At 37.4% G+C, this 27,559-nt stretch overlaps 1 protein-coding gene across 1 annotated transcript in view; it reads right to left on the bottom strand.

Moving 5' to 3' along the window:
- The window catches only part of DNAH5 (dynein axonemal heavy chain 5), a 297,391-nt gene that overhangs the window by 108,135 nt on the left and 161,697 nt on the right, over nucleotides 1-27,559 (bottom strand). Inside the window, exons 36-47 of the mRNA XM_072807314.1 lie at nucleotides 24,376-24,554; nucleotides 23,802-23,989; nucleotides 23,275-23,469; nucleotides 19,361-19,495; nucleotides 18,182-18,289; nucleotides 16,509-16,662; nucleotides 15,233-15,379; nucleotides 12,594-12,835; nucleotides 8,974-9,150; nucleotides 8,356-8,557; nucleotides 6,310-6,452; nucleotides 5,553-5,687 (exon numbers count right to left, since the gene is read on the bottom strand). Of these exons, the coding sequence (XP_072663415.1) occupies nucleotides 5,553-5,687; nucleotides 6,310-6,452; nucleotides 8,356-8,557; nucleotides 8,974-9,150; nucleotides 12,594-12,835; nucleotides 15,233-15,379; nucleotides 16,509-16,662; nucleotides 18,182-18,289; nucleotides 19,361-19,495; nucleotides 23,275-23,469; nucleotides 23,802-23,989; nucleotides 24,376-24,554 (2,005 nt within the window). The remainder of the gene's footprint in view (nucleotides 1-5,552; nucleotides 5,688-6,309; nucleotides 6,453-8,355; nucleotides 8,558-8,973; nucleotides 9,151-12,593; nucleotides 12,836-15,232; nucleotides 15,380-16,508; nucleotides 16,663-18,181; nucleotides 18,290-19,360; nucleotides 19,496-23,274; nucleotides 23,470-23,801; nucleotides 23,990-24,375; nucleotides 24,555-27,559) is intronic.

The following is a 27,559-nucleotide window of genomic DNA, read 5'->3' as shown; positions in this document are numbered from 1 at the left end:
ACCTGCACCCCGATGTTCACAGCAGGAATGTCCACGGTGGTCAAACTGTGGAAGGAGCCTCGGTGTCCATCGAAAGTTGATGGATAAAGAAGCTGTGGTCTATGTATACAATGGAATATTCCTCAGCCATTGGAAACGCAAATACCCACCATTTGCTTCGACATGGATGGAACTGGAGGGTATTATGCTGAGTTTAGTAAGTCAATCAAAGAAGGACAAACGTTATATGGTCTCATTCATTTGGGGAATATAAAAAATAGTGAAAGGAAATAAAGGGGAAAGAAGAGAAAATGAGTGGGAAATATGAGAGAGGGAGACAGAACATGAGAGACTCCTGACTTTGGGAAATGAACAAGGGGTAGTGTAAAGGGAAGTGGGTGGGGGGATGGGGTGACTGGGTGACAGGCACTGAGGGGGGCACTTGGTGGGATGAGCACTGGGTATTATGCTATATGTTGGCAAATTGAACTCCAATAAAAAAAATATACCAAAAAAAAAAAACTTTACTCTGAAATTGGAGAATGGTAGTCGGCATGACATCATTGTAAGCATACCACAGTCTCTAGAAAAGATTCTGACCTTCTTGTCTACCTATCTCACACCCACTTCACATATCAACCCCACTTGTGACAGTGGAATTTTAAGAAATAAAAACTATAAGGGTAGAAATCCAGACAGATGTAGGAATGAAATTATGGAAAGCTGCCCTCATACATTCTAAGGTAGGAGCCCCAAAATTAGAGATAACCTATTTTCTGAGTTAATAGATAATTTAGTCTCTGTAATTCCTAAAAAATATAATATTAACATAATATACATATGGAATTTCCTCAAGTAATGTCAACTCTTTCATTACATTGATTTCTGTACCCCCTAAAGGAACTACTCCCTTCCTCTTCTGGCCCCTACAACACTTAAATTACACCATAACTAGCATTTATCATATCAGTTATACTTGGTTATGTACATGTCTTTTTCCCCAACCAGAGGAAGGAACACTGCATTGAAGGGACATTGACAAGGTCATGTACAGTTGAGGATGTTGTGCACTGCCCAACTTTGGGATTTACACAACTATCTCTGTGAATAGAACATATCAAAAATCTCCATAACCTGCATAGTCACAAGTGGAGTGGGAATATATACAAAGATATAGATAAGATATATATTATACATATGTATGTGTGCATATACAGAAAATAGTATTATCCATAAATAATAGAAAGCACTTGATGAGGTTAACGCATAATAAAAATAAAAAATATCATCTCTATATATCAGCATTTAAGTCATTTTCACACATATTACATCCAATTACATTGAAATATAAAATATGCTTAATTTTAGGCTTCTATATATCTGCTATGCAGCTAAAAGATAAAAATGGAGAGCCTATGTTCTTTATTAAGACATCTACTGCCTAAGTAAGATCTTCCCCTTATATTATAAGCCACTAAAACCAAATGAAAAAGTCTTACATCATTAGTAAAGTTTAAAACGCTCAACAGCATGTTGTTTAAAAAGTAGAATATCTAAAACAGCATAAAAATACAATAACATGTAAGTAGAAGCTAAAAATAAAACAAGTGCTCTAAGTGATAAATCAGTCAATTGAATATCAATGTGGTTAAAGAAAATCTATTGGAAGGAAGCACATGGGTGAACTGGAAAAGCACAGTAGAACATATGGGAATCTGGTTTCTCATTAGGTTCTGGTACCAACTAATTGTGTGAACACAAATAAGGATTTCAATCTCCCTCCACCTAAGTACATTAATAATAACAGTAAAATCTGACACTTTTAGAGAACTTTACCATGGAAAAATACTTTCACATATAACCTCTTATGATTCTTCTCTGGAAACTAGTCTTCATACTATGCTCTGAGGAGTAAAAACAATTTTGTTCAATCATAGGGCCCCCTAAAGGAAGCAAGGATAAAGTTGGGAAGGATTTCAGGAGCCCAGCTCCAATGCCACAAAAGCAAATCTATAGTTACCTGATAGTTTAGTCTTCTGCCTAAGATTTCATTTGGGAAAGTGGTTCTGAGTCTAAGAAAAAATGTAGAATCTCTTTCTAGGCTCTATGATTCTCAATTTAAAAAAAAAAACTATTGCTATGCAACCATTTGTAAGATGGTTATATTCAAAACACTTTACAATTATTTTTAGATAAATCTTTACAGAAGTAAAGAAACTTTCTTCTTACCTTTCAATATTGTTTATATTTTTAAAGACATGTACAGATTACTTTCAAAACTAGGGGAAAAAACCTTAAAATAATATTTGTTATGGAAAAAAATTGAGATCTCTTTCTTAAAAGACCAACTGAATTCCCTTAGCCAAGAAAATAAGATGACCATACAATTTTTGCCCAAACTACACACTTTTCATAGTGACAGGGATGCCATTATTTATTAGTCCAAGACAATGGAAGTAAGCTAGACTCTCCCAGACAAAGAGGGACATACTACAGTCAGTCGTCCTATTGACCAAAAAAAAAAAAAAAAAAAAAGAAGTGAATGTGGCCCCATGGGGAAAACAAAAGAAATCCAAATGAAAACAACTGTCAAAAAACAGACGTGTACCCTCAACCAGACTATGTGCCATCATGGTACCACAGAAGGGATGCACAGTATCAGTCTTTTCATCTACAATTTCAGTTTCATTTGGATCCAGATAAGTGGGAAATCTCAAGACAAACATTCATCTCCATCAGAACTTACTTCAGCATGAATGGCTGAGAATTACAGTGAGAAAGTTAATCCCAGCAGTTTGGCTAACTGAAAGCTTTCTGAAATTAATGAGTCTAACTTAATAGAAAGCTTGGGTACTCAGCAGTCCAAACAGGCACTAAACAGCGTACATGATCCTATGATGCTTCTGAGCAGAAAAAACAGTGAGGTGGTGGTGCTACCCTGACACCAGCATAGGAGGGCACTGGGTTAATGTAGTTGTGAATCAGATAATGGGATCCTAAAGAATACAGATATTTGTGTTTTGAAAGTCTGCCTTATTATCCTAATTATTATATTTCAATGTGGTATGACTTCTAGAAATTTACTATATAGCTTATAAATTTTTATTTCAACAAATAAGTTGCTTTCTATATAAAATACACCTTTTTCCAGGAAATTAATAACTGCCTCATGTTAAAAAGACATAGCCTCCAGATCTTTACTACCTTAAAGGACTAAACACAACAAATTACTAATAAAAATACAGTGACAAGGTGTTGTTATATACTAAATAATTTGGCTAGCCTTTGTCCCTGGTTTCCAGGAGGGAGCCTTTAAACACTGGAATTTCCTGAGTTATTGAATTTTCTTTGTTATTCATTGTGGGTCCCTCAGACTACCTTGCCAGAAAGACCAACTATGTGATCTGAGGGTCAGGAGATTTAAACCACTTGGTATCAACTGACTTTTTAGGAGGGGAGGGTGGTCGGGGATTGAGTTCAATCACATGGCCCACAATTCAATCAAGCATGCCTCTGTAATGAAACCCAGTGAAAACTCTGGATATTATAGTTCAGATGAGCTTCCTGGTTGAGGATATACACTGACGTGCCTGGAGGATAATGCATTCTGAGGACAGAATATTTATAGTTGGGACCCTCCCAACCATTGCCTTAATGTAACACTTTTTTTGAGTGACCCAGATTCCTATCTTTTATAATGAAACCATAATCATTAGCATAGCACTTTCCTAAATTCTGAGAGTCATTTTGGTGAATTATGGAAACAGAGAGTGTCACAGAAACTGCTGAATTTCTAGCCAGTTCTTCAGAAGTGCTGGTGGCCTAGAAACTCAGGCACATGGCTGATATCTGAAGTGAAGGAAGTCTTGTGGGGGGGACCAAGCCCTTTACCTATGAAGTCTTTAGTACATCTGGGTAGAACTGCCAGAATTGCATTACAACCCTAAAGATTTAATCCAGTCTCAAGAAATGTGAATAGCTAGATAATCACCCAACATAATGGGGGGAAAAAATCATACTTTAATTTGAGGTTTTAAAACCTGCATTTTTATTTTATTTATTATTTTTTTAACAAAGTAAAATTATAACTTTTAAGATGTTCTCCTCAAGTAAAACTAACAAAAGTTCTTTAAAGTGAAACAATATCAAGGGAATGTACCTAATGTTAGTAACAAAAGAATGTGTATAATGTTAGCATCTTTCCAGCCTAAGATAATTTAGTGTGCTATTCCCCAAACACAAAAATACCACAGCTGAGTCTCTGCAATTTGAGGTTGACCTTCCATTCAGACCCTCCCTCCCATCACCACACTGTAAACGCCATTCATTTGATAGCTAGCCAGTATTGGAAATTCCATCTCTAATAGAGGAGCCTTATATAGTTGACAGTCTTATTTAGAAACTTTATCAATGGTCTTAGTTTATTGGCACTCTGCAGTCACCAATTATATTAAGTGATAAAAAGTCATGATTTAGCCAAGCTGTCAACAATTTTCATTGCTCTTTGATATTTTAATTTCAATAGCTAAAGAACAACAAAGTTAATCAAGAACAAAGTTCTTTGGGTTGGAATTCTGCTAAAAAAAATCCTCCTTCCATTTTCAATTTATGAAATGTGTCCTTTTTATTAATGTGTTAATGTTCTAGCAGACAAGAGAGGTCATTTGAAAACAACTGAACATGAATTAACACACAGGATTCCCTCCCCAGTGTCAATAGGGTTTTAAGCAACTTAAAAACAAGAGCAACCAACCAGTCTACCACTGCAAACCCAGGTCATTCCTAGTATTTCCACTGACAAACGCAAAGCAAATTTGAGGGATTTTTTTTAATATACCTCAATGAGATAATAGGATAAAATCTTCAACGGGCTAACCTAACCCTAAGATTTATTCCTGCAATTGCTAATGGGAGCCATTGTGGAATGTTAAGTCAAGGAACAACAAGATAAACTGGCAATATCCAAAAAATGGAGATTGGAAGAGGAATGAAGGCAAGGTCGGAAGAGAATTAGACTTGGACCAGTTGGGGCTCTTTCCAGGATAATAACCTGGTGTGGATCATGAGGACAAGAATTATGTAGAGGTGGACAGGGAGAACAAAAACGAAGAAGGGGATGTGAAAAGTATTTCTTTAGCAACATTAACAGCCCTTGATTCAAGAGAAACCCATTGAAGATGACCAGCCTGTCTATTCTAAAGCTTAGAATAGTGAAATGCCCACAGGAATACAGGTAGTAGGGAGAGAAAGGCGGTTTGGATAGAGGAATAAATAATACTCCTTTAAATTTGGGATTTTACATGTTCACAAGCTTTGCTAGATATTTTAAACAGTACTGAGGCTTTTAACACCCTATATAAGCTTTTTATTTCTCCACAATTTAAGATTATACAGTATAATTTAACTAGGGAGAGATTCTACTACAGGTGAATAATGGAAGGTGTATGTAGGGATTTATCATGGCTGGCAAGGTACAGATGAAGTCTATGGGCACGCGCAGAAAAATGAAGAGAGCTGAGCCGCCAACATTGATCACAAACTTGACTTAATGAGCGAAACCAAAGAGCCAGTACCTGAAACATCAGTGGGGTGGTGGCAGAAGAAAAATTCAGACTCTTGATCATGTGACTTTCAGAATTGTACTTTGACATAAACCCTTTGATAATGACTGTCTTGGCTGTTCCTTGTTCTCCAATTAACAGCACAGCCTAAAATAGAAGATGAGAAACAAATCCAAGGAATGCAATAATATGATTATCAGCTAAATTGTGTGCCTCTCCCCGCCAACGCCAACAAAAATTCACATGTTGAAGCCCCAACCCCTAGTACCTCAGAATGTGATTGTATTTGCAGACAGGATCTTTAAAGAGATGATGAGGTTAAAATGAGGCCATTTGGGTGGGCCACCTGCAAGCCAATGATAGAGGCCACAGAAGGAACTAAGCCAGGACTTTAATCTTGGACTCTAAGCCTCCAGAACTGGGGGGAAAGAAATGTCTGTTATCTAAGCCAGTCACTCTGTGGTGATTTATTATGGCAGCCCCAGCAAACTAACACAATCATCAGAAGGGAAGGATTCTCTTTGAAAAAACAAGTCAAAATTCACTTTCTCTCCACTAACGGGAAAGAAATAATTACTTGATTATGAATCTGGAATATTCAACTCTGACACTGTTACTGTAATAATAAAAAGAAGTATACTAATGTGGGTGATACTTTCATTTGTTCTAAACAGCAACCCAAGACATTCTAGGATAAACACAAGGTACCTTGTGTGTTCAAGTGACATTTTAAAATATGTTACTGTTAATGCAAGTCAAAGAGCCACACCTTGCTCTGTTTAGCGATGGTTTTAATTAGAAAGTCAGTCCTCACGTTCTCAACATTTGGCACCAGGATGGAGCTGTATTCTGGGGTGACGTCAGATGGATACACATATTCCTCAATACATGTGTTCCAGTGTGTCCATTTACCTGAGGTGAACAGAACACATTTACATCTTCATATGCCTATGAATAATCTAATTCCTAACTAGAACAAGCAGATGCTCTTGACATCTCATGAAGGCCTCCTTCAAAAACTCCCCGTAAAATGCAGACCAGTAGACCCATAGATGCAAGTAGTATTTAATTATGTGTTAGCTGAGTCAAAATTTCCCAAGGAGCAACTGCAAAGTGATATTACTAGTAAATATTAAGAAGTATCTTGAAATTTTCTTTTTAAATATGTCAGTTTTCAATAATGTCTGTGTAAAAATTAAGAATACAGTAATACAGAGGAAGACATAGACATAGCCAACATGCACATGAGAAAATGCTCTGCATCACTTGCCATCAGGGAAATACAAATCAAAACCACGATGAGATCCCACCTCACACCAGTGAGAATGGGGAAAATTAACAAGGCAGGAAACCACAAATGTTGGAGAGGATGCGGAGAAAGGGGAACCCTCTTACACTGCTGGTGGGAATGTGAACTGGTGCAGCCACTCTGGAATACTGTGTGGAGGTTCCTCAAAGAGTTCAAAATAGATCTGCCCTACGACCCAGCAATTGCACTGCTGGGGATTTACCCCAAAGATACAGATGCAATGAAATGCCGGGACACCTGCACCCCGATGTTTCTAGCAGCAATGTCCACAATAGCCAAACTGTGGAAGGAGCCTCGGTGTCCATCGAAAGATGAATGGATAAAGAAGCTGTGGTCTATGTATACAATGGAATATTCCTCAGCCATTAGAAACGACAAATACCCACCATTTGCTTCAACGTGGATGGAACTGGAGGGTATTATGCTGAGTGAAATAAGTCAATCGGAGAAGGACAAACAGTGTATGTTCTTCTCATTCATTTGGGGAATATAAATAATAGTGAAAGGGAATAGAAGGGAAGGGAGAAGAAATGTGTGGGAAATATCAAAAAAGGAGACAGAACATGGAAGACTCCTAACTCTGGGAAACGAACTAGGGGTGGTGGAAGGGGAGGTGGGTGGAGGGTGGGGGTGACTGGGTGGCGGGCACTGAGGGGGGCACTTGATGGGATGAGCACTGGGGGTTATTCTGTATGTTGGTAAATTGAACACCAATAAAAATTATTTTATTAAAAAAAAAAAGAATACAGTGATAGTATCTAACTAAAACCATTTAAAATATCTAATCTCACAGCTTTTCATTACACACTTCCCTGATTATAAACCAAAAATAAAAGATATATAAATATTGTGTGTATATATATATGTATATATATGCTTTGTATGTATGTACAACTAAATAAGTTGAGGTATATATAGCTAGATATAAGTGTATAGATAAAATATTTGGTAAAAATATACTTCACACTTTGTAATTTTTATGTAAATTGCTGATTATATTATATAAATGACTGAAACAGATCTATTTGGAGATTTTTCTCTAATCTTTTTAAGATTGATTTATCTATTTTAGAAAGAGAGCATGAGTGGGGGGGTGGTCCAGGAAGAGAGAGAGGGAGAGAGAAGCCTCAAGTAGACTTTCCACTAAGCGTGGAGGCCAATTCAGGGCTCTGTCACAGGACCCCGAGATCATGACTTGAGCTAAAATCAAGAGTCAGACACTAAACCAACTGAGCCGCCCAGGGCACCCTCCAGTTTGTTTTTAATTCATTAAAAGTTCAGTAAACAATATACCTAACAAGGGGAAGAAGATATGCATTCAGATCACAAATGAAATAAAATTTCAAAAAAGAAACAATTAGGTTTCTTCACACATGAAAATGTCCATTTTAATTTTAGAGCCAAGTGTTTTAACTACCATTCAGAAAAATAAAATTTATTTAAATATTAGCCAGTGAAAAAAACTGTTCCCATCTGTTGTGTATGGATGGCAGCAAGGATCCTCACCAGTGGATGTGACATAATAGTCAAACATGGTGTCCTCGGGCCCCTCTAGAGGCGGCAAATCCAAGGTCAGTGCTTGCTGAGCACGTAGCCACTGGTCCACCCAACGCCGGCCCTCCGGTTCCAGCAGGGCACCGATGCTCCACATCAGGGAGAAGATGTACAGTCTCCCCAGGTGCTCTGCTGTGACCTCCACACCTTGCTCCTAGCACAAAAGAAACTTTTTGTCTTAATACTGGATTCTCGAACTGACATTTTACTTTGAGGTTTCAATGAAAATAACAAAGATGTAAAAGGGACAATACTTTTCCCCAAGACAAGAACAAGGGAAAAATGAAAGAAACTGGGAACAAATACAGTATTGATCTCGAGAAATATCAGGCAGGTCTCCAAAATAAATCTGGATGCTTATTGGATGACTGTGAACTTACCACTAAATTACAAACCCAAGGCTTACCTGGTGAAAAAGGAATGAAAAAAAAATGCAAAAGATGCAGGTGCACATTTGAAAAATCCTCCCTCCACCCACAGGTCTAACAAAACCAATTTCAAATATTGTACTTTCTGCCCAACATAGCTCTGTTAAGAGAGAAACTTCTAGAAAGTTGTTGAGCAATTTACCTTTGGAGGGATCAGCCCTTGAAGCATGTTAATGCTCTGCATGATTACAAAAGCCTCAAGCATCTCCATCTTGTATTCTAAGTTCTGGATACTGAAGCGATACAGATCGGGAAAAGACTTGCTGTAGAGCTGACGAAGAATTTCAGCTTCTTGAGGCGAGCGTTTCTTAAGGAAACCCTGTTCATTTACAGATTAATCCATTAATAAATTTATTGGCACACCAGGAGAATGGCCATTTTTGAACAAATTTTTTTTAATATTTTTAATGATAATACTGCACATAGGATTGCCAGGCCTTGCCAATGAAAGCTAATGCTTTCATACATTAATTCATATAATGCTCAAAATAACACTGTGAAGTAGAAGTTATTATTATCCACCTTTATAGATGGAAAACCAAGGTCCAAATCGTTGAAGTAATATATCCAGGATCCTACAGCTGGTGGGTGCCAAGGCCAGAATTCAAACCCACACATTCTGTTACCACCCTACACATGTGCTCAGGTCTTGAAGTTAATATAAAGAAAAAGTCTTTGGCTGTTAATTAAAATATACTAGAGCTACCCTACAATCAAGCAATTGCACTACTAGGTTTTTACCCCAAAGATACAAATGTAGTGATCTGAAGGGGCACTGGCCCCGCAATGTTTATGGCAGCAACATCCACAACAGCCAAACTATGGAAAGAGCCCAGATGTCTATCAACAGATGAATGGATAAAGAAGATGTGGTATATAAACAACAGGATACTTCTCAGCCATCAAAAAAAAAAAAAAAAAAAAAAAGATATCTTGCCATTTGCAACGTTGTGATTGGAATTAGAGGATATTATGCTAAGCAAAATAACTCAATCAGAGAAAGACAACTATCATGATCTCATTCATATGTGGAGTTTAAGAAACAAAACAGGATCATAGAGGAAGCAGGAAAAAAATAAAACAAAACAAAATTGAGAGGGGAAAAAAACCATAAAAGGCTCTTTTTAAAAAAAAGATTTATTTATTAGTTCATGAGAGACAGAGAGAGAGGCAGAGGCAGGCTCCATGCAGGGAGCCTGAAGCGGGACTCAATCCCAGACCCCGAGATCATGCCCTGAGCCAAAGGCAGACGCTCAACATCTGAGCCACCCAGGCATCCCTATAAAAGACTCTTAATCATAGGAAACAAACTGAGAGTCACTGGAGGGGATGTGGGTGGGGGGATGGGGTAACGGGGTGATGAGCATTAAGGAGGGCACATGATGTAATGAGCACCAGGTGTTATATAAGACTGATGAATCACTGAACTCTACTTCTGAAACCAATAATACGTTATATGTTAATTGAGTCTAAATAAAATAAAAATTAATTAATTAAAACACCTAAGGAAATAAATAAATAAAACATACTAGAAGGAAATGAGGAGGCATATATAGAGAAATAACTTAGGAAAGCAAAATAAAAGATGAACAATGGAAACCCATACCCACATTGTTTTAAATGGGAAACAAAGATTTTCAAGTTAACTGTTTCCTTTTACTTCTTCTAATTTAATTAACAACCAGTGAAGAAAAATATCAAAGAATGTTCCAGAAAATGGAAAATTTAGTCATTTGGGGAACTCACTATTAGAAAAAGGCATGTGATCTCTAACAAAATACCACGTAACACACAATATACTCCAAAGCTGAAGCAAGTTCCCTTGGCCTCAAGAGGTCAGCTCATTCTTAGACTGAACAGAAGCAATAAAATGTTGATTCCAAATTATTCATCAATTCCTGAATTTACCAGGCTGCCATAGCAATAAAAACAGAACATAGCACTTCCGAGTTGATGGAACCAAAAAGAACGTCATACACAGGGCCAAGTCATCAGCTTGGCTCCTAGGAGCTGATAGTTTCCCATGAATCCAGCTTTTCCACCCATCTGTTCTAATAACTCCCGAGAGCTTCCTTGCACTGCTCTAAATACTTCCAGTCTGATTCTTTGTGAGTCTTGCTTCTTGCTAACCATCCATAAGAAGAAACTGCATTATTTAAAAGCATATTTAAAAATTAGGTAGGAGGTGCCTGGGTGGCTTAGTCAGTGGAGTGTCTGACCATTATCTCAGCTCAGGTCTTGATCTCAGGGACATGAGTTCAAGCCCTGTATTGGGCTCCACGGTGGGTATGGAGCCTACTTAAAAATAAAAAAAAATAATAAAATAAAATAAAAATTAAAAAATTAAAAAAACCTTAGTAGTAAGTATAGCATTAATGTAAGAACCTTATTCAGTCTCAACAGAGAACATAATAGAAGCTTCTTTCACAAAGAGTAAAGTTTAAATAATCATTAGCTAGTCACGTAAAAGTATTTTTAAAAAGCCTTTGTGAATGTGAAGTATTTGAGGAAAATCACATAAATACTTTTTTACTTGGAGCTTGTCACTGATTCTGTGATTAACAAATCTGAATCTATTGTGATGCTTTTAAAAACAAAAACCAACTCCTGAACCACACCCTACCCAGAGATTCTACTTTGGTAGGATTGGGGTATGACCCAATCATCTGTATTTTAAAGAACTATCATTGATGATTATTACACAGCCGGAGTTCAGTCCCCTTGCTCTGTATTCTCCTTAATGGATGGATAATTTGATTATGAAATCTGAAATCTTTAGAAGCATGTTTAGTGACATATCCAATTATATGTAAGTATAATTTTGCTATATAATCCCCTCTTTTTTCATATGTTCACACTTTACCAAACCTAAACCCTTTTGCAACCCAGATTTCTGTAAGTTCTGAGAAGATATTATTAAAAGTTAGGATATATTTTCATAGACAAAAAGAAGCACAAAAACTTAATGATAATATAAACATCTACTTAATTTAAATTATGATTTTATAAGTTTTCAATCAAAATCATCTCCAAAAAAATTATGTAGATAAAATAATAAATTTGTTCAACTATACCAAAAAAGATTTCACAGATGGCTTATCTAATAAGCATTTTGCCTTATATTATAGCATTTATTTAGTAAAATATCTAAGTATACAAATTAATTATAATCTGATTATAATCAATACACCCTGGAATGTACTGGTGGTAAGAAAATAATATACCTTTTCATGAATTGGAAATATTATCTGAAATATCATTTCTAAGAACAAATGTAAGACAAATACTATGACTACTGAATCTCATAAAAATTCCTTATATGTAATTTTTCGCTTATATGCAATTTTAATAAATTGTTCCCTTCAAGCTAATATTCTACGATGATTGTTCCCAAACTTTATGTGAATGAGTATCTTTTAAAAATGTCATGAATTCCCAAAGTAATAAAATTAAATTTTACTTATTCACATTCTGATGGAATTATTGATTCAGCTAGGACTGGCAATTACTCCGCAACTCACAGTGGAAATCACAGTTCTAAAGAGATGAGAAGAGCCCTGAAGAAATCTGAAAGAAAGCTAAAGGAGCCTGTAAGGGACAATCAGGGCTTTAACATCACAGAACAAGCAAGAAACGGCCATAAACATTAGCAATGAAATGCAATTACATCACAGGTCTGCAGAAAAATCAGCATGTGCTCTACAGGAATGGTAAAGATCTGTTTTCCTCTTTCAGTGTACAAAACAAAGACCCCACTCATACCTCTAGAATAGGACTCCAACCTAGGATAGAAGAACTCATGAAAACCATTCCATTTCTTGAGACAGTAGCAGGTGAAGCGTTGTCAATGTTATGGGGTTCAAAAATGATCTTGCAGTTCGGAGCCATGGGAATCCGATCACCATTGGCAAGGGTTAGAGTTTTATTATCATCCAAAACAGAATTCAGATTTTCAATCCAGATGGCGTCTACTGGACCATCAAGAACTATCCAGATATGCTCCCCTAGAATATCCCACCAAAGGTGGGGGGGAAACATACATATACGTATATACATATACACATAACTACTACACTTGAAGAAGTATTATAATGATGTAATTTTCATTAATTTTAAATAAAACTGATAGAAATTATTATCTTATATTATCACATAGAACTTTTCTAGTTCTTCATATACCAGTTGTTTAAAGCACATCATCAAAGCAATAAGTCATTTGCTCATTGAACAAATATTCTTTGAGCACCTTCTAAGTATAAGCACTGTTTTAGGGTCTGGGGATATTGAGGTAAATAAGACAATGTCCTGCCTTCACAGAGCTTACCTTCTAAGTGGTAGAAATGATAAACCAATAAGCAAAGAATATGTTAGATAAGAAAAATTAAGTAGGATAAGAGGATGGTGCATTGTTTTAGGTGAGGTAGTCAAATTTCAGGAGAATGATGTAGAGATCTAGAGGTAGAATCTTCCAGGCAGTAAGAATAGCAAGTGCAAAGTTCTCAAAGTGAGGATAAGGACTCACTTAAAAAGGGTGCTTCAGAAAGAGTAAGAAGTTGAACCTAGTAAGCAAGAAGAGGAGAAGAGGAAGAGAAATGTGAGTACAGTCAGAAAGACAAGCAGAAGCATAGAATGGACTGGCTTGAACATGTTACATTTGAGATGTCTCACAGACATCCCACAGTGTTGTTGAGCTCGAGATTTAAGGGAGAGGTCAGGGTTGAACATTAAAATGTAGAAGCCATCAGCTTAGAGATGGCATTGAAAACCATGGACTGGAGATGTTTCTTCTAGATAGGAAAAGTAGGCAGAAACAGGAGGTCTGAGGACAGAGCCACTTAATGCTCAGACTTCTGGTACTCGTCTTTGCTGGCTCCTCCCTCTGGGAGACCCCTCATCAGGAGGCAGAAGTAGAAGGAGAGCCAGCAGGTAAAGTTTCCCAGAAGTCAAGTGATGGAAGAGTATCAAGGATCAATGGTGCCAGATACTACCAGAGCCCAACTAGCCTGAGAACTGACTATTTATATCTGATGTGCCAGAGGTCATGACTGTCCTTTAAAAGAGCAGTTTTGGAGGACAACTGGGGACAAGAGCTGATGGAAGTTGCTTCAGAGATATGGAAGTAAAGAAAGTGACAAACATCAACAGAATACCATCAATGGGAATGCCATCATCAATTTAGGTATTTGGTTTAATAGTTCCTTTTAACTTCTTAACCTCTAGTTTCTCTTTATTGACACTATGACCAAGTTTGTAACTCTAATTTTTATTTATTGTGCAACACCTGTAATATATTCTATGTCAAATAAACTGCTTTGAAAATCTTAATTATGCTCATTTGACTTGAATTTAAGTAAAATGATGCCAGAGTCATTTAGAAAAGGCCTATTGCCTTCTTTAAGGAGGGGAAATAAACCACCTCTCTGAGCTCCTATTCTTGGGAGCATTGGGCACTGGATCTGTGTTGACACGGGATTACTGAAACAAGTCAGACACAAAATTTTATTTATTTCCACTAAAACAACAATTTCTAACATGAGCACACTTAAGAAATTCCATGTTTTCATGTCTCTTTTGACAACCGATGTTAGGTTGATGAGCTCCATTCCCTAAATGAGAACTTGGGTGGCAACGCCTTAAACATTTTTCGGTAGAAAGTGTTCCAAAGCAGAGACTCCTAAAGAAATACCCCAATATCTTGTCCTCCCATATCCTACTTTCTCTCTGCAAGTGCATTCACTCACTCATTCAGGAGTGAGAAAATATGGGAAGAAAGTTAATATCACCTCTTCCATCTGAGCTTATATTCTAAGAACATTGGGTTCAATTTCCAGACTCCGTAAGGAAGAGAGTATTCAGAGTGAACTGCTAGCCATTAACACGTTTGTTCATAGGAAGACCAAACACCAGTGTACATCTACACAGAATAACTTGTTAGTTCAATAAAGACTTCATTTTTGATATATGTGATTTTCTCCCCAAAGAAGCCTATTTCCTCCTGTGATTTTTATAGGCAAATCAGTTTTCTAAAAATAGGCTGTACTTAAATAAAAGTAACATTTTTAAAAGATTCAGTGAAATAGTTATAGTAAAATCCATTTATTCAACAGTATCAATTTTCCTTAACAGCTTTTTCTTTCTATTTTTTTCTAAGATATCACATACAGAAATATTTACTCAAAAGGAAAATAATTTCTGTTGTGACAACAACAACAAAAGGTGGAAGAGGGGTATTTTAAATGTCTAATCAATATTTTCAATATGTCAACACTGACAAATATACTGATTAAGGGCTTCTTATTCTTGGCTAAGATGTTATAGGGAGAATATGTTCTACCAATTCTAAATGGGCACCAAGGATTTTATTTAGAAGGATGTATCAAAAATAATCCTCTATCCTCTACCTTTTTTAGCCTTTAATGTTTTCCTCCATAGGGTTGAAAATATCCCATCAGTCCAGTCGTTTGTGGCCACATCAAGCCGACCAAACATCTGTGGGGCCGTAATCGCTTTGGGATTCATCCTCAGTTCCCGATGTGGTTTTCCACAATCTGTACCAAGTAAATGCAAATTTTAAACAACTCCAATGTAGAGTGGCCCATGTTAAGTAACACTGAACTAATTTGCAATGTACCACTAGCAAGTGTTCAAGATATGAAAAATGCAAAATTACACTGAGAATATATGTATTACTTCATTCCAAGTTATCATAGTTAATACTGTTATATTTTATGGACTCACATACTTTCGTTTTTATCCTTCTGTAAAAGAAAATTACATGAAATATAATGGGGAAAAAGATATGAACAAATTAATATATCCTGGAAGTTCTTAAAATTTCACAGCTCAAAAGTCTTTTGATTTATGGTGTACTGGATTAAGTCTGGTCTCTGAAATATCACCCAGAAGATGCCTCATTCTCCCCTCACTGGCTTCAATTTGCTGAGATATGTTCTTGTGTTTGGGGATGTTTACATAGCTTTAAAATGATGTTTTCTCAAATTATGCTTAATAATACTTTTGTTGTTATGTGGTTGCCTTCTGTTAACAATAAACTACAAATGCACCTGGTAAAATGACTTGAGCAAAATGAGTACTAAATATTAAACAATAGTGATACATTATGTATAACATGTCTAAATTATGTAACCCAATGCCATCACAGATTTTGGAGAAGTTCTGTGCAAAGATGAATTCATCATAAGACTATTTGCTGTTGATGAACCTGTTCTTGGTTTTAACATGTAGCTCAGTCAGCTCATGAAACCCCAGTGCATTGATATTGATCGAGTTGGTGGTTGTGAAAATTGCTCTGTATTTGCCCTAGGGTCCTGCACATGTTGGATTTAGTCTTGGTGTCTTTAGCTATGGAGCAAAGTGAATTCTCTACATCAAGACTCCACCAGGAGGTCTTCACACTGAGAAAGAACTGTGCTCTCAGCTATCACTTACCTTGCCAAAACTGAGAGCTTACACCTGCTGGACTTATGTGGTTTTTTCCCCTCTAGTTCATTATAATAATCCATTATCTCTAAAATGTACCTAATAATCAGTAAAGCAGCATTCCCTCCTGCAAATATACTAATGTAGCTAATGTTTGTGCCCCTCTTGGAGTATGCAGAGGTGTCGCAACTATTTAAATGTGTTGTCCAGAGCAACACAGCTTGGCTGCCCCCTTACCTGCCATGGCTTTCATCAAGGTGTGGATGCAGGTGGTTTTTCCTGCACCACTAGGCCCCAGGGTCATCATCCCATGCCGCACTCTCTGTGTCTCAAACAGCTGGATGACTTTGAGTTTCCAAGGAGGATGGTTGATGAGACCAGCTTCTTCAACCTGAAAACATGCAAGCCCCACATTGGGCCACATCAACAACAATCTGGATTAACTGTTGTAATCAAAATATGCACTGATGTCGAGTGGGGGGGAGAGGAATGGGAGTTATTATTTGTTGGGTATGGAGTTTCAGTTTGGGAAGGTGAAAAAAATTCTGAAGATGGATGGTGATGATGTCTTGTATAATAATGTGAATGCACTAAATGCCACTGAACGGTACAGGTAAAAATGGCTAAAATGGTAAATTTTATGTTATGTATTTTACCATGATAAAAAATATATTGCTGGGGCAATATATTTGTAGGCTCAGTTGGTGGATTATGCAACTTTTGATCTCAAGGTTGTCAGTTCGAGTCCCACATATGGCATGGAGTTTGCTTAAATTAGATTATTACTTGTAAAGTTACTGGGGATTTGAGCCCAAGAAACTCAGCTCCATGGTCCATGCTCTTAACCATCATGCAATGCTTAAACACACTATAAATGATGCCTTTATTTTTACTTAAATAATTGTTGGACAATAATCATGGATCATTTTAGGCTCTGTATATATGCTCTTCAGATTTTTCACATGCTACAAATTATGCTGTTAATTGCCCTATAAATTACTTTATGTTAAGCTTTTTAGACAATGCTACAATTAATTCAGCCATATGATGAAGAAACCACTTGCAAAATGAATTATCACTCTTACCTGATAAGGAGATTAAGATTTTTTTTAATATTTTATGTATTTATTGCAGAGGGTAGAGGGGCAGAGGGAGAGGGAGAGAGAGAATCTCAAGCAGACTCCTGTCTAGCATGGAGGGCTTGACAGCATGACTCCAAAACCACAAACTGAGCCAAAATCAAGAGGCAGATGCTTAACCAACTGAGTGACCCAGGTGCCATGGAGATTAAGAGTATTATGTATTGATTTTTTAAAAGGAAAATATCCATTAAATACTACCATATTTTATTTTTGTTAACAAATATCTTCAAAGAATTGAAATGTATTTTATAAATATGAGCTAATCACCATTTTTATATAATGTAGTGGATCCCCTAGGGCCTAAGGAAGAAACCACAAGTGATCCTGGGCCTGGGGAAGAAGAATGACAGTTGAGGAGTCATATGAGATCATTGTGAATGACAATCAGGGGCAGAGACCAAAGCAATGTGGAAATACCAGGGCCACAGGCAAAGCCAAGCCGAGCAAGGCAAGGCAGCCAGCTGAGGCCTCCTTGTCATATTTCATTTCAGAATCTCATGTGGAATGGTTTCCATCAACAAGGGGCCAACTAGACCTAGCATGTGGCCAACTAGACATGTTGTTGTTCGATGGTGGGAGACTGCCTGGCTCAAGACTGCCTGACACAGCTCTGTCAGTGGTGTGTAATGGCCTCTCCTAACACAATAGCCACAGCGTTGGGTGTTGTTCTTAGAACTCACATATTTGGAACACATCAGCTCCACTTGATTCTCATGAAATTCAGATGAAGAGACTACATAGTATTGGATGCCCTGAGAAATACATTACCTGTCTACTAATTGCTATTTCCAGTTCAGGGTAATCTGCTTTGTCCAGAAGAATATTTGGGAAGAGATCTTCAATCAAACTCAAAAATAAGGGTTCATCCTCATCAATCTAAAAGAAGAAAGAAAGGGAAATCAGACTAACTATTCTGGCACAATCAGAGCAATGTACAGATAAACTGAAAATGCTAAACATACCAAATTATTTTACCATAACTGTTAATAAATAAAATACCACCTTCACTGAAGTTGAGGAATATTTTCCTTGTGTTGCCCATAAGTTAAAAATTATTTTTAGAAAAGGTGGGGGAGAAAAAGGAGAAAGAAGAGGAAAGTGAGGAAGGAAGCAGATGAAAGGAAAATACTGCCTATACAATAATCTTCCAGTAAAATAACCAGTTTGGGGAGTTACCATTAACCTAAAATTTATAATTTAAATTTTAAAAAATAATAATTTAGTAGTAAGAGATAGTAACAAAGTCATGAATTGGAATTTGCTTTGCGCTTTTGTTTTAAAATAAAAAATATAGGGATCCCTGGGTGGCGCAGCGGTTTAGCGCCTGCCTTTGGCCCAGGGCGTGATCCTGGAGACCCGGGATCAAATCCCACGTCGGGCTCCCGGTGCATGGAGCCTGTTTCTCCCTCTGCCTGTCTCTGCCTCTCTCTCTCTCTGTGTGTGTGTGTGACTATCATAAATAAAAAAATAAAAATTTAAAAAAAAAATAAAATAAATAAATAAATAAATAAATAAAATAAAAAATATATCATTCTGTCACCCTGTACATAGATTCACTGATCCCGAACAACTGTGAAATGGATGAGTGTGACATTATTACACACTGTTCAATTTACATATAATTTCCTGCCAGACTCTAGAGACGTTAAAGAAGGTGAGATTTCAGCTCTAAAACCCAAAAATATTTCAAGTTATTCAGAAACTTAGCATGTGGATTTTTAAAAATCCATTTCAATCCTATGGAAATAGGCATATGTTAGACTAGATATGAATTACCACAAAAATAGCTTCTGAAGAAGTCTCATTTAAAGTTATGCTCTCCCACACTTTAGCTGATAATTATTCATTTTAAATGAGTATTTTAAATAAATATTTCTAAATCTCATTTGCACTTACTTAGCTGAACTGATATTAAGTGGGTGCAACATTTCCATCTGTGAATCTTACCAGTTTAGAAAGATTCATGTCTCGTAGAACACGCATGACGATCACTGATTCTGTATCTGTGGGGTTGGCTCTTTTTGCCGCTCCTAGGGTTCGCAAAACTGACAGAATGTTCCGCAGACCAAAATCATAATGCACCTGAAGCATGTGAGGTACAACAGGCTTATTTTCAATATTAACTTACCCATGAAAACTACAAAGTTGACAAAAGAACTTTTCACAATAATGAATAAATGCTAATTTTCCTCTAGAAAAAACTGCACAGCTAGTGAAGCAATAAATTTTTATCAATATATTTTGGAGAAAAGAAAGAATATCCAAAAGAGTTCTCTCATGTATGATCATTAATTTCAGCCCTTAGATCAGAACTAATAAATATATCTCGACAGGGAGAAAAGAATAAATTTCCTCTTGGAGTATACGCACCCCTTGAGCCTCTTCTTAATCAGTCATCCTAAGAAAAATTTCCTCATATATCTAAAGCTAAAATTCTGAACCAGGTGTATATATATTTATATACTGATACGTAAAAAGATAAATGTATTAAGGAGGAAGACAGTAGCCATATTCTAGAATTACATAGATCTGGGAAGAATAAGGACATGTCGGAAAGCCAAGTCCTTAGCTTTGTTATTCCCTTGATATATATTTAAAACCTCAATCACATATAAAGTGAAAAATTAAAAATGAATTATCTAACCGCTATAAATTTTTTAAAGATTTTATTTATTTACAGAGAGACCTTGCAAGCGGAGAGACGGGTAGAGGGAGAGGGAGAGAGATATCTCCAGCCGACTCCACGTTGAGCGCAGAGCCTGACACAGGGCTCGATCCCACAACCCTGAGATCATGACCTGAGCTGAAATCAAGAGTCAGACTGTCAATAAACTGAGCCACCCTAGTGCTCCAAATTAACCAACCACTATAGAAAATAGTATGGCAGTTGCTCAAAAAATTGAAAATAGAACTATTATATGATCCAGAAATCATACTTCTGGGTATATAGCCAAATAACTGAAAGCAGGATCTCAAAGACATATTTGCACACCCATGTTCACAGCAACAGTATTCACAATAGCCAAATAGCCATTTGGAAGCATCTCAAATGCCCATGGATGGATGAATGGAAAAACAAAATGTGGTATATACATACAATGGAATGTCATTCAGTCATAAAAAGGAACCAAACCCTGTCACATCCTACACCATGGATGAACCTTGAGGTTCATGCTAAGCAAAATAAGCCAATCAAAATAGACAAATGCTATATGATCCCACTTATATGAGGTATCTAAAGTAGTAAAATGCATAGAAACAAGAAGTAGAATGGTAGTTACCAGAGACTGAGGGGAATAGTAAGAGAGGAATTGCTGCTTAATGAGTATGGAGGTTCAGTTTTGCAAGAGGAAAATGTTATGGAAATCTGTTTCATAGCACTGTGAATATACTTAACGCTACTGAATTGTACACTTGGAAATGGCTAAGATGGTAAATTTAATGTTAGATATGTTTTACCAGATTAAAAAAAAAACAATTATCTGCTAAGGTAACTGAAGCAGTATGCATCACTTCATACTCATCATTTGGAGGATGGAGCACATAAAAAGATTCAGATTGAGTTCCTGTCTTCAAGGAGTTTAAATTCTAACAGAGGTAACATGATAAAAATGTGAGCTAACTCACCAAAAAGTAACAACGATGTGAAAGTAGTGGTGTGTGGTATTAATTAAGGAAAACTTCTCAGAACTGGACTCAGTTAAATCTGTGGGCATGAAGTAAGATTCACAGAATGTTCACCCAGAGATCAGCACGGGCCAACTGTTTTGCACACGTTGACTCATTTCATCTGACAATGACCCCATGAGCAGGGCTGTGGGTGTGAAGGAAATAGAAATGAAATAGTAGAGAAGAAGAAGGCAGGAGTCAGTGATGTGGCAATTTTCTGCATGCAGGAAACAGCATGGAAAAATACTTCTTTGATAGAGGGGAAAAGAAGAATGGGTGAGTAAAGGCTGCAATAAGTAGAAGAAACAAAGAATATTTTTGATGAGAATGTAATTTAATTGAGGCTGGGGGTATAAAAAATAATCTAGAGTCAAACAAGTTTGGAATGGAGGCCAGAGTGAAAGACAGATCAAAATGTTCTATATATGTTAGGAGGTTTTATTTGTGTTATAGTTTTATGCTTATTGCATGTATTGTTATTTAGCATATGCTTTTAGTAATTTTTATTTCTATGTCCCAGTGATCTGTGGCATGATCCAAACTCATGGTGTTTGTGTCTTTGTATGATAGTTTTCCCTTGAGTGTGGTAGGACCTATGATTTAATCAATCTAATACAGCAAAGGTAACAGGTCGCATGTGATTGTATGACCACGTAATTCTGTGGTCACATCACTTAAGGTTTGTAATAGTAAATTTATATGTCAGTTTGGGCCACAGGATGCCTCGGTCCTCATTAAACATGATTTTGAATGTGTCTCTAAAAGGAAGTTTCTGGAAGAGATTAGCATTTGAACTGGTGGACAGAGTCAAGAAGATGGCCCTCCCCAGTGTGGGTGGGCACCATCCAATCAGCGAGGACCTGAATAAAACAAAAAGGAAGAGGAAGGTTGGATTCATTCACTCTGCCCTACTCCTGGACTGGGATATCAACCTTCTCCTGTCCTCAATGTTCCCAGTTGTCTGGCCTTCAGACTTGGACTAGAATCTATACTGTCATTCCTTCAAACTACACCACCATCTTTCCTGGTTTTCAGCTCACAGACAACAGATCATGGGACTTCTCTACCTACATAACTGTGTGAGCCAATCCCTTATAATAAATTTCTTTATAGCATATATATATAAATGCATATATCCTATTGGCCCTATTTCTCTGGAGAATCCTAATACGAGACTGTTGCATTCATCCTGCTGGAATCTCTTTCACTTGCTGACGTTGAGAAGGCAAGTGGCCATGTTGTGGAATCCCATGTAGCAAAGAACAGCATGCAGCCTGCAGGAACTGACCATGGCCGTCTCCAGCTGACAGCCGGCAAGAAACTAAATCCCTCAGTCTTACAACCTCAAGAACAGAATTCTGCCAACAACCTGAGTGAGCTTAGAAGTAAATCCTCCCCTGGTCAAGCACATAGCCACACTTCATTGAAGCCTTGTTACACTCTGAGCAGAGGACCCAGCCACGATGTACCAGGACTCTTGACCCACAGAAACCATGAAATAATAAACTGTGTATTATTTTAAGCCAGTAAATTTGTGGTACTATGTCATATAGCAACAGAAAACTAATGCAAAAGTAATATATGATGAATTTCATACCTCTTAACTGCAAAACTGCATGATTTCAGAACCTGCTACTCTAAATAGTACAGGAAACTAGCATAGAAGTTACAATAAAAGTTATGATAGATGAATCACTGAACTCTATCTCTGAAGCTAGTAATACACTATATGTTAATTGAATTTAGATTACAAAATAAAATAAATAAAATTTTAAAAACTTACAATAGATATAACAGACTATTAGCAAGGCATGGCCCAATATATGAGGAAGCTTAGAAGTGAGAAGAGCAATGATTGAGAGGTTCCTGAAAACTCTGAGGACGCACAACACATACTATGATTAACATACAAGTGGGAGAAAGAACAAATATTAATATTTATAATTCTTTGGCTCTTAAGTCAGTTCAGGAAGTACTTATTTCATTTCTATGTGGCAAAAATTAATTTACTTAAATACACTTTAAAAACTATCCACATAAAATTAATTTTGTAATGATATAACTTTCTACTTTGTATCAGGAAGGTAGCCTGCCAGCAGCCCCAGTCTACAATGTTTCAAAATGAGCACATTTCACCAAATAGAAAAACTAAGTATATATGTAAGTTCAGAAAGACTTTCAGAACATCACACCTGCTTAGAAAGCTGTTCCTCACACAGCTTGTAGAGGGTGAAAAACTTCCTGGCCAAAACAACATTGTCAGTGAAGCCACAACTGGCCAACTTCACCCTTATGATAATCTGTCGGTCAGGCACCATCATGGCCACAGAGCGGAAATTAATCTTCAGGTTTTCGGGGAGCTCCTGCCGCCCAGCATAGCCAGGATTCTACACAGCAAACAAACCCACAGATGAATGACATGGTCATGGGGTGACTTACTCACATCAGTGTGACAGTAAAAGAAAGATTCATTATGTACACGCAACAAATCCAGGCTGACAACCAGACAACTCATTTACATACCTCACTCTCCTTTTAACTGGAGAGAGTACATCACAAGTTATTAATATGAGCTTTGTTTAACACCAAAGGCTTTCACACAGTAGTTAAAACTACCATCCCAATTTCCATTCATGAAAAAGAAGCGCCCTACAAGGGAAATGCATGAAAGCTGCAATAAGAAGGCTGAAATTCAGCAGCTCTTCTTCTGGTTCCTTACCATGGTCAGGAAAAGTCCAAATTCAGGGTTCATAGTCACATTATCTCCGTCGGTAAAAATAAAAGACTTTTTCCGCTCCTTTTTACATGTCAGAATAATGGAAATTTGCTGGGCTGCCACTGACAGAACTGGCAAATCAATACGGTTAAATTCATCAAAACAACCCCAGGATCCAGACTGTGCCAGTCCTTCGAAGGGAAATTTAATAGAAAATCCATTTAGTATATCATTTCAAAAAGCCAAGGAAAAGGGCATTTTGCAGCTGCCAAGACAAGCCAGAGATAAGTCAGTTCAAAAATAAACTTGAACAAATAGATGATGCACAAAATGCCCCCAAAATAATTCACAATGTGGTACTTCATCTGTAAATAGCCAACCTGCAGGGATAAAGGAACATTACAAAGCAGGTGATGGTGACATTTGATCCCCCCAAACATTGGTAAGATGCAGGTTTTCCAAAAAGTTGTCTGAAGTTGAAAAACGACACTAAAATGTAGCCAATTGTTGAAAAATAAATCTTAAGACATTCCATCTTAGCTTAAATTTTTCATCAAATAAAAACTATAACCCTCACCTTTAAAAATCCGTCCAAGTCCTCGGAAATCCATCTGGTCAGAACAATTGAAAACCACGACATATTTTCCAAGACATCGTCCCATATCTTTAGTAGTTTCTGTTTTCCCTGTCCCTGCAGGTCCAGCGGGAGCTCCTCCCATGCTCATTCCCAGAGCTTGAGCCAATGTGATGTAACACCTTGAGAAATAGAGACATCACTAGAACCATACCACCAGCACCCAGAAGACACTTCTGAGACATCACAGTAAAATGAAACCTGCACAAGATTTTTAAATGGGAAGTTCAAGCCATTGTCCCTACAAAACATTTTGCAAACTGCACCCTTAAGCTATGCTTCCCTTATGGATATTAACATGTGTAAAGGAAAAAGAGGAGATGGTCTATGGCCAAGTAAGTTTGAAAATTGTTAAAAAGGTTCAGTGAGCTTTCTCAGGAGAATGTACAATGAGATTCTCCACGTATGAAAAAATAGTACACAGCATTTCCAAAACCTATTTGGCAACCTTTTCATAAAAACCTACCAATCTTTAAAGAATAGTATACTATGGAAAGATTTGGAACCATTAGAATAATCCCCTTTTGGAGTGTCTCAGTGGCACAGTCAGTTAAGCATCTGACTCTTGGTTTCGGCTCAGGACATGATCTTAGGGTTGTAAGATCACACATCAGGCTCCACGATCATCACAGAGTCTGCTTGGGATTTTCTCTCACTCTCTCCCTCTGCCCCTCCCTGCCTCAAATAATTTTTTTAAAAAATACTAATCCTCTTTTGAATCTAAGAGTCAATAATTTGAAGATCACATGAGATTTGAATCACACATTGCTAAATAATCATGTCTTCAATCTATTTCTAGGAGCATATACTATACCTACACATACCTTCTACTGTCCTTACTGCATGATATTAATGAATAAAAGACTTTGGTAAGAAAATACAAAAGTGCCTGGGAAGGAAAAACTAACCTGATAACTCGCTAATAAATTACTCGATTCCCCAGCGTCACTTGAGTTGTCAAAGGAGGTAATCTATAAGTGATGCAGTTTAGGGATTTCTTATGGCTAAACTATATAAAGCATTCATCTGGACATGAAAAAATTTCAGAGGATATAAAGCAATTGTCCATCGTGAAGGGTGGAAATAAACAGCAAGTACACCTACTGGAGATCCTCTAGAATCTGTATTTTATTGGAAGTGGGTTCCTTAAAATACAGGCTAATCAATGACTTGGCCCTGAATGTATACAGAGCCTGGATATGGAGAAAATAATGTAGGTGTACTCAGGAGGACACCTAAGCTCACTTTGATTTTTGCTTTTTAATTCAAGGTTTTATTTCTCACCTTGTACTTCTGTTATCCCTGGCAGAGCAGTCTCTGTAATAACAGTTAGTGTGATGTGCTCCACCTACAGTATCTCACGTAAGCTCAGGGAACCTTGCAGGGAAGCTACTGGTGTTTTTCCCATTTTATAGACAAGGGGAAAGGCTCACAGAGATGGAATTACTTTTCTTGGGATTGTGGTGGAAGAGCCGAGAATCGATTGAGCTTTCCCATCCAACTGCAAGCCCTCATGCTGCTCGGCTCTAGAACATGTCCACCCTGCCAGGGTTAAGGAAAACATCTCTGGGAACCCTGCCACCCAGCTATTCTGTCTTGCAAACCCTCCTTACAACTGGGTTTATATTTGAACTGAAGCAAGAGCAAGTTTTTAAGTTGCCTTAAAGAAATCATCCTATTTACATGAAAACTAAGTGGGCAAGCCAGGTGCTTTATCGCTTCCTTTCTCCCCTGGGTGTGGCTTCAGCCCATTTGCTTTGCTGGCACCCAGACTCCTCTCGGACTTGCTTTTCAGAGAAATCTTTGCCAATTTTAAAAATGTCATCATTCAGGAATAGGGTTTGGACTAAATCAGCCATGTGATTTAGTGGCTGTTGTGCAGCTTTATTTCTGCACCAGACTGCCATAAGGTCTCTGTTCTTAGGAACTGTGTCATGATCTCAGGATTGTAAGATCACACATTGGGTTCCATGATCATCCAACTTCCTGCCTAAACCCTAGCCACTTATACCCTATGAATGCTTATTAAATAAATGTCTTGTGCCAGTCCAGCCATACAGTCTTCTCGCATCCCAACAGCTACTGGAGTAAGACATGCACAATGTGGGGGGTGCCTGGCTGGCTCAGTAGGTAGAGCATGCCACTCCTGATCTCAGGAATGTGAGTTCAAGCCCAAAATTGGGCATGCAGCCTACTTAAAAAATAAATGAAATAAAATAAAAATGTATTCCTTCTTGTCTATCATACCAAGAGATTCAAGAAAAAAAAGAGAGAGAGAAATGTAGAATGTGACCATCCTGCTAAACCAACAATGACCAGCCCCATGACGCAGGTCTTATTATCGCATTCAATATAACCAAATCCATCACCAACATTCCCAGCACCCTACATGTACTTCATCACATGTAAACCAGCAGTGCTTTCAGCTACTATTCCTAAACAGTATTAATTCTAAAATGTTAAAACTAAAGCAAAAACAAACAAAAAACCTCCTAAGGCAATGATGGTACACACATCATGAACTTATTTTTCTTTTGTTTCTTTTCTTTGGTTTAGTTATAGACTCTGATTATGAACATACTTAAGGAGAAACAAAAGGAAACATTGATTAAGAATGTGTTATTGATGAGTAAGAAAAACCACAATCATAGCAACGATAATAATGACTAACATTTACTGGGTTCCAGGCCCTGGGTATTCCAAAAGGAGAGAATCAGAGAGATTAGGTATCTTGGCCAAGACTATCCAGCTATTGAGGGCAGCATCCAGCGATCAATATTCAAGTGTGACTCATGGAAGAGAAATGTGCATATTGTTTAGACCCATCTACATTTCTTACTAAGCTGATGAGAAGCTTCTACCAGCCTTTGACCTCTTCTGCCCTCTGCCTGAGTGACAGTGTAGTAAGAATGACTCCTGTCTTGTCCGCTTTTGCAGAGAGGAAGGACTGGTCATGAAAAACACCATGAGCTTTCAGAGAATGATGCCATATGTTTTTAGTTAATTAGGACAACTATTTTATCATCCGGAATATCGGCAGCTCCATCCACCTGATGCCAAGCTTCCCAGAGCCTAAAGCTACCAATGTTGTTGAATTTCCACAGGGCAATCAGCAAAAGACTGACAA

The sequence above is a fragment of the Canis lupus genome, chromosome 31, assembly GCF_048164855.1.
Source record: "Canis lupus baileyi chromosome 31, mCanLup2.hap1, whole genome shotgun sequence".
NCBI classification, from domain to species: domain Eukaryota; kingdom Metazoa; phylum Chordata; class Mammalia; order Carnivora; family Canidae; genus Canis; species Canis lupus.
Note: the sequence above shows the minus strand (reverse complement) of the source record. Positions and strands in the feature narration are given on the sequence as shown.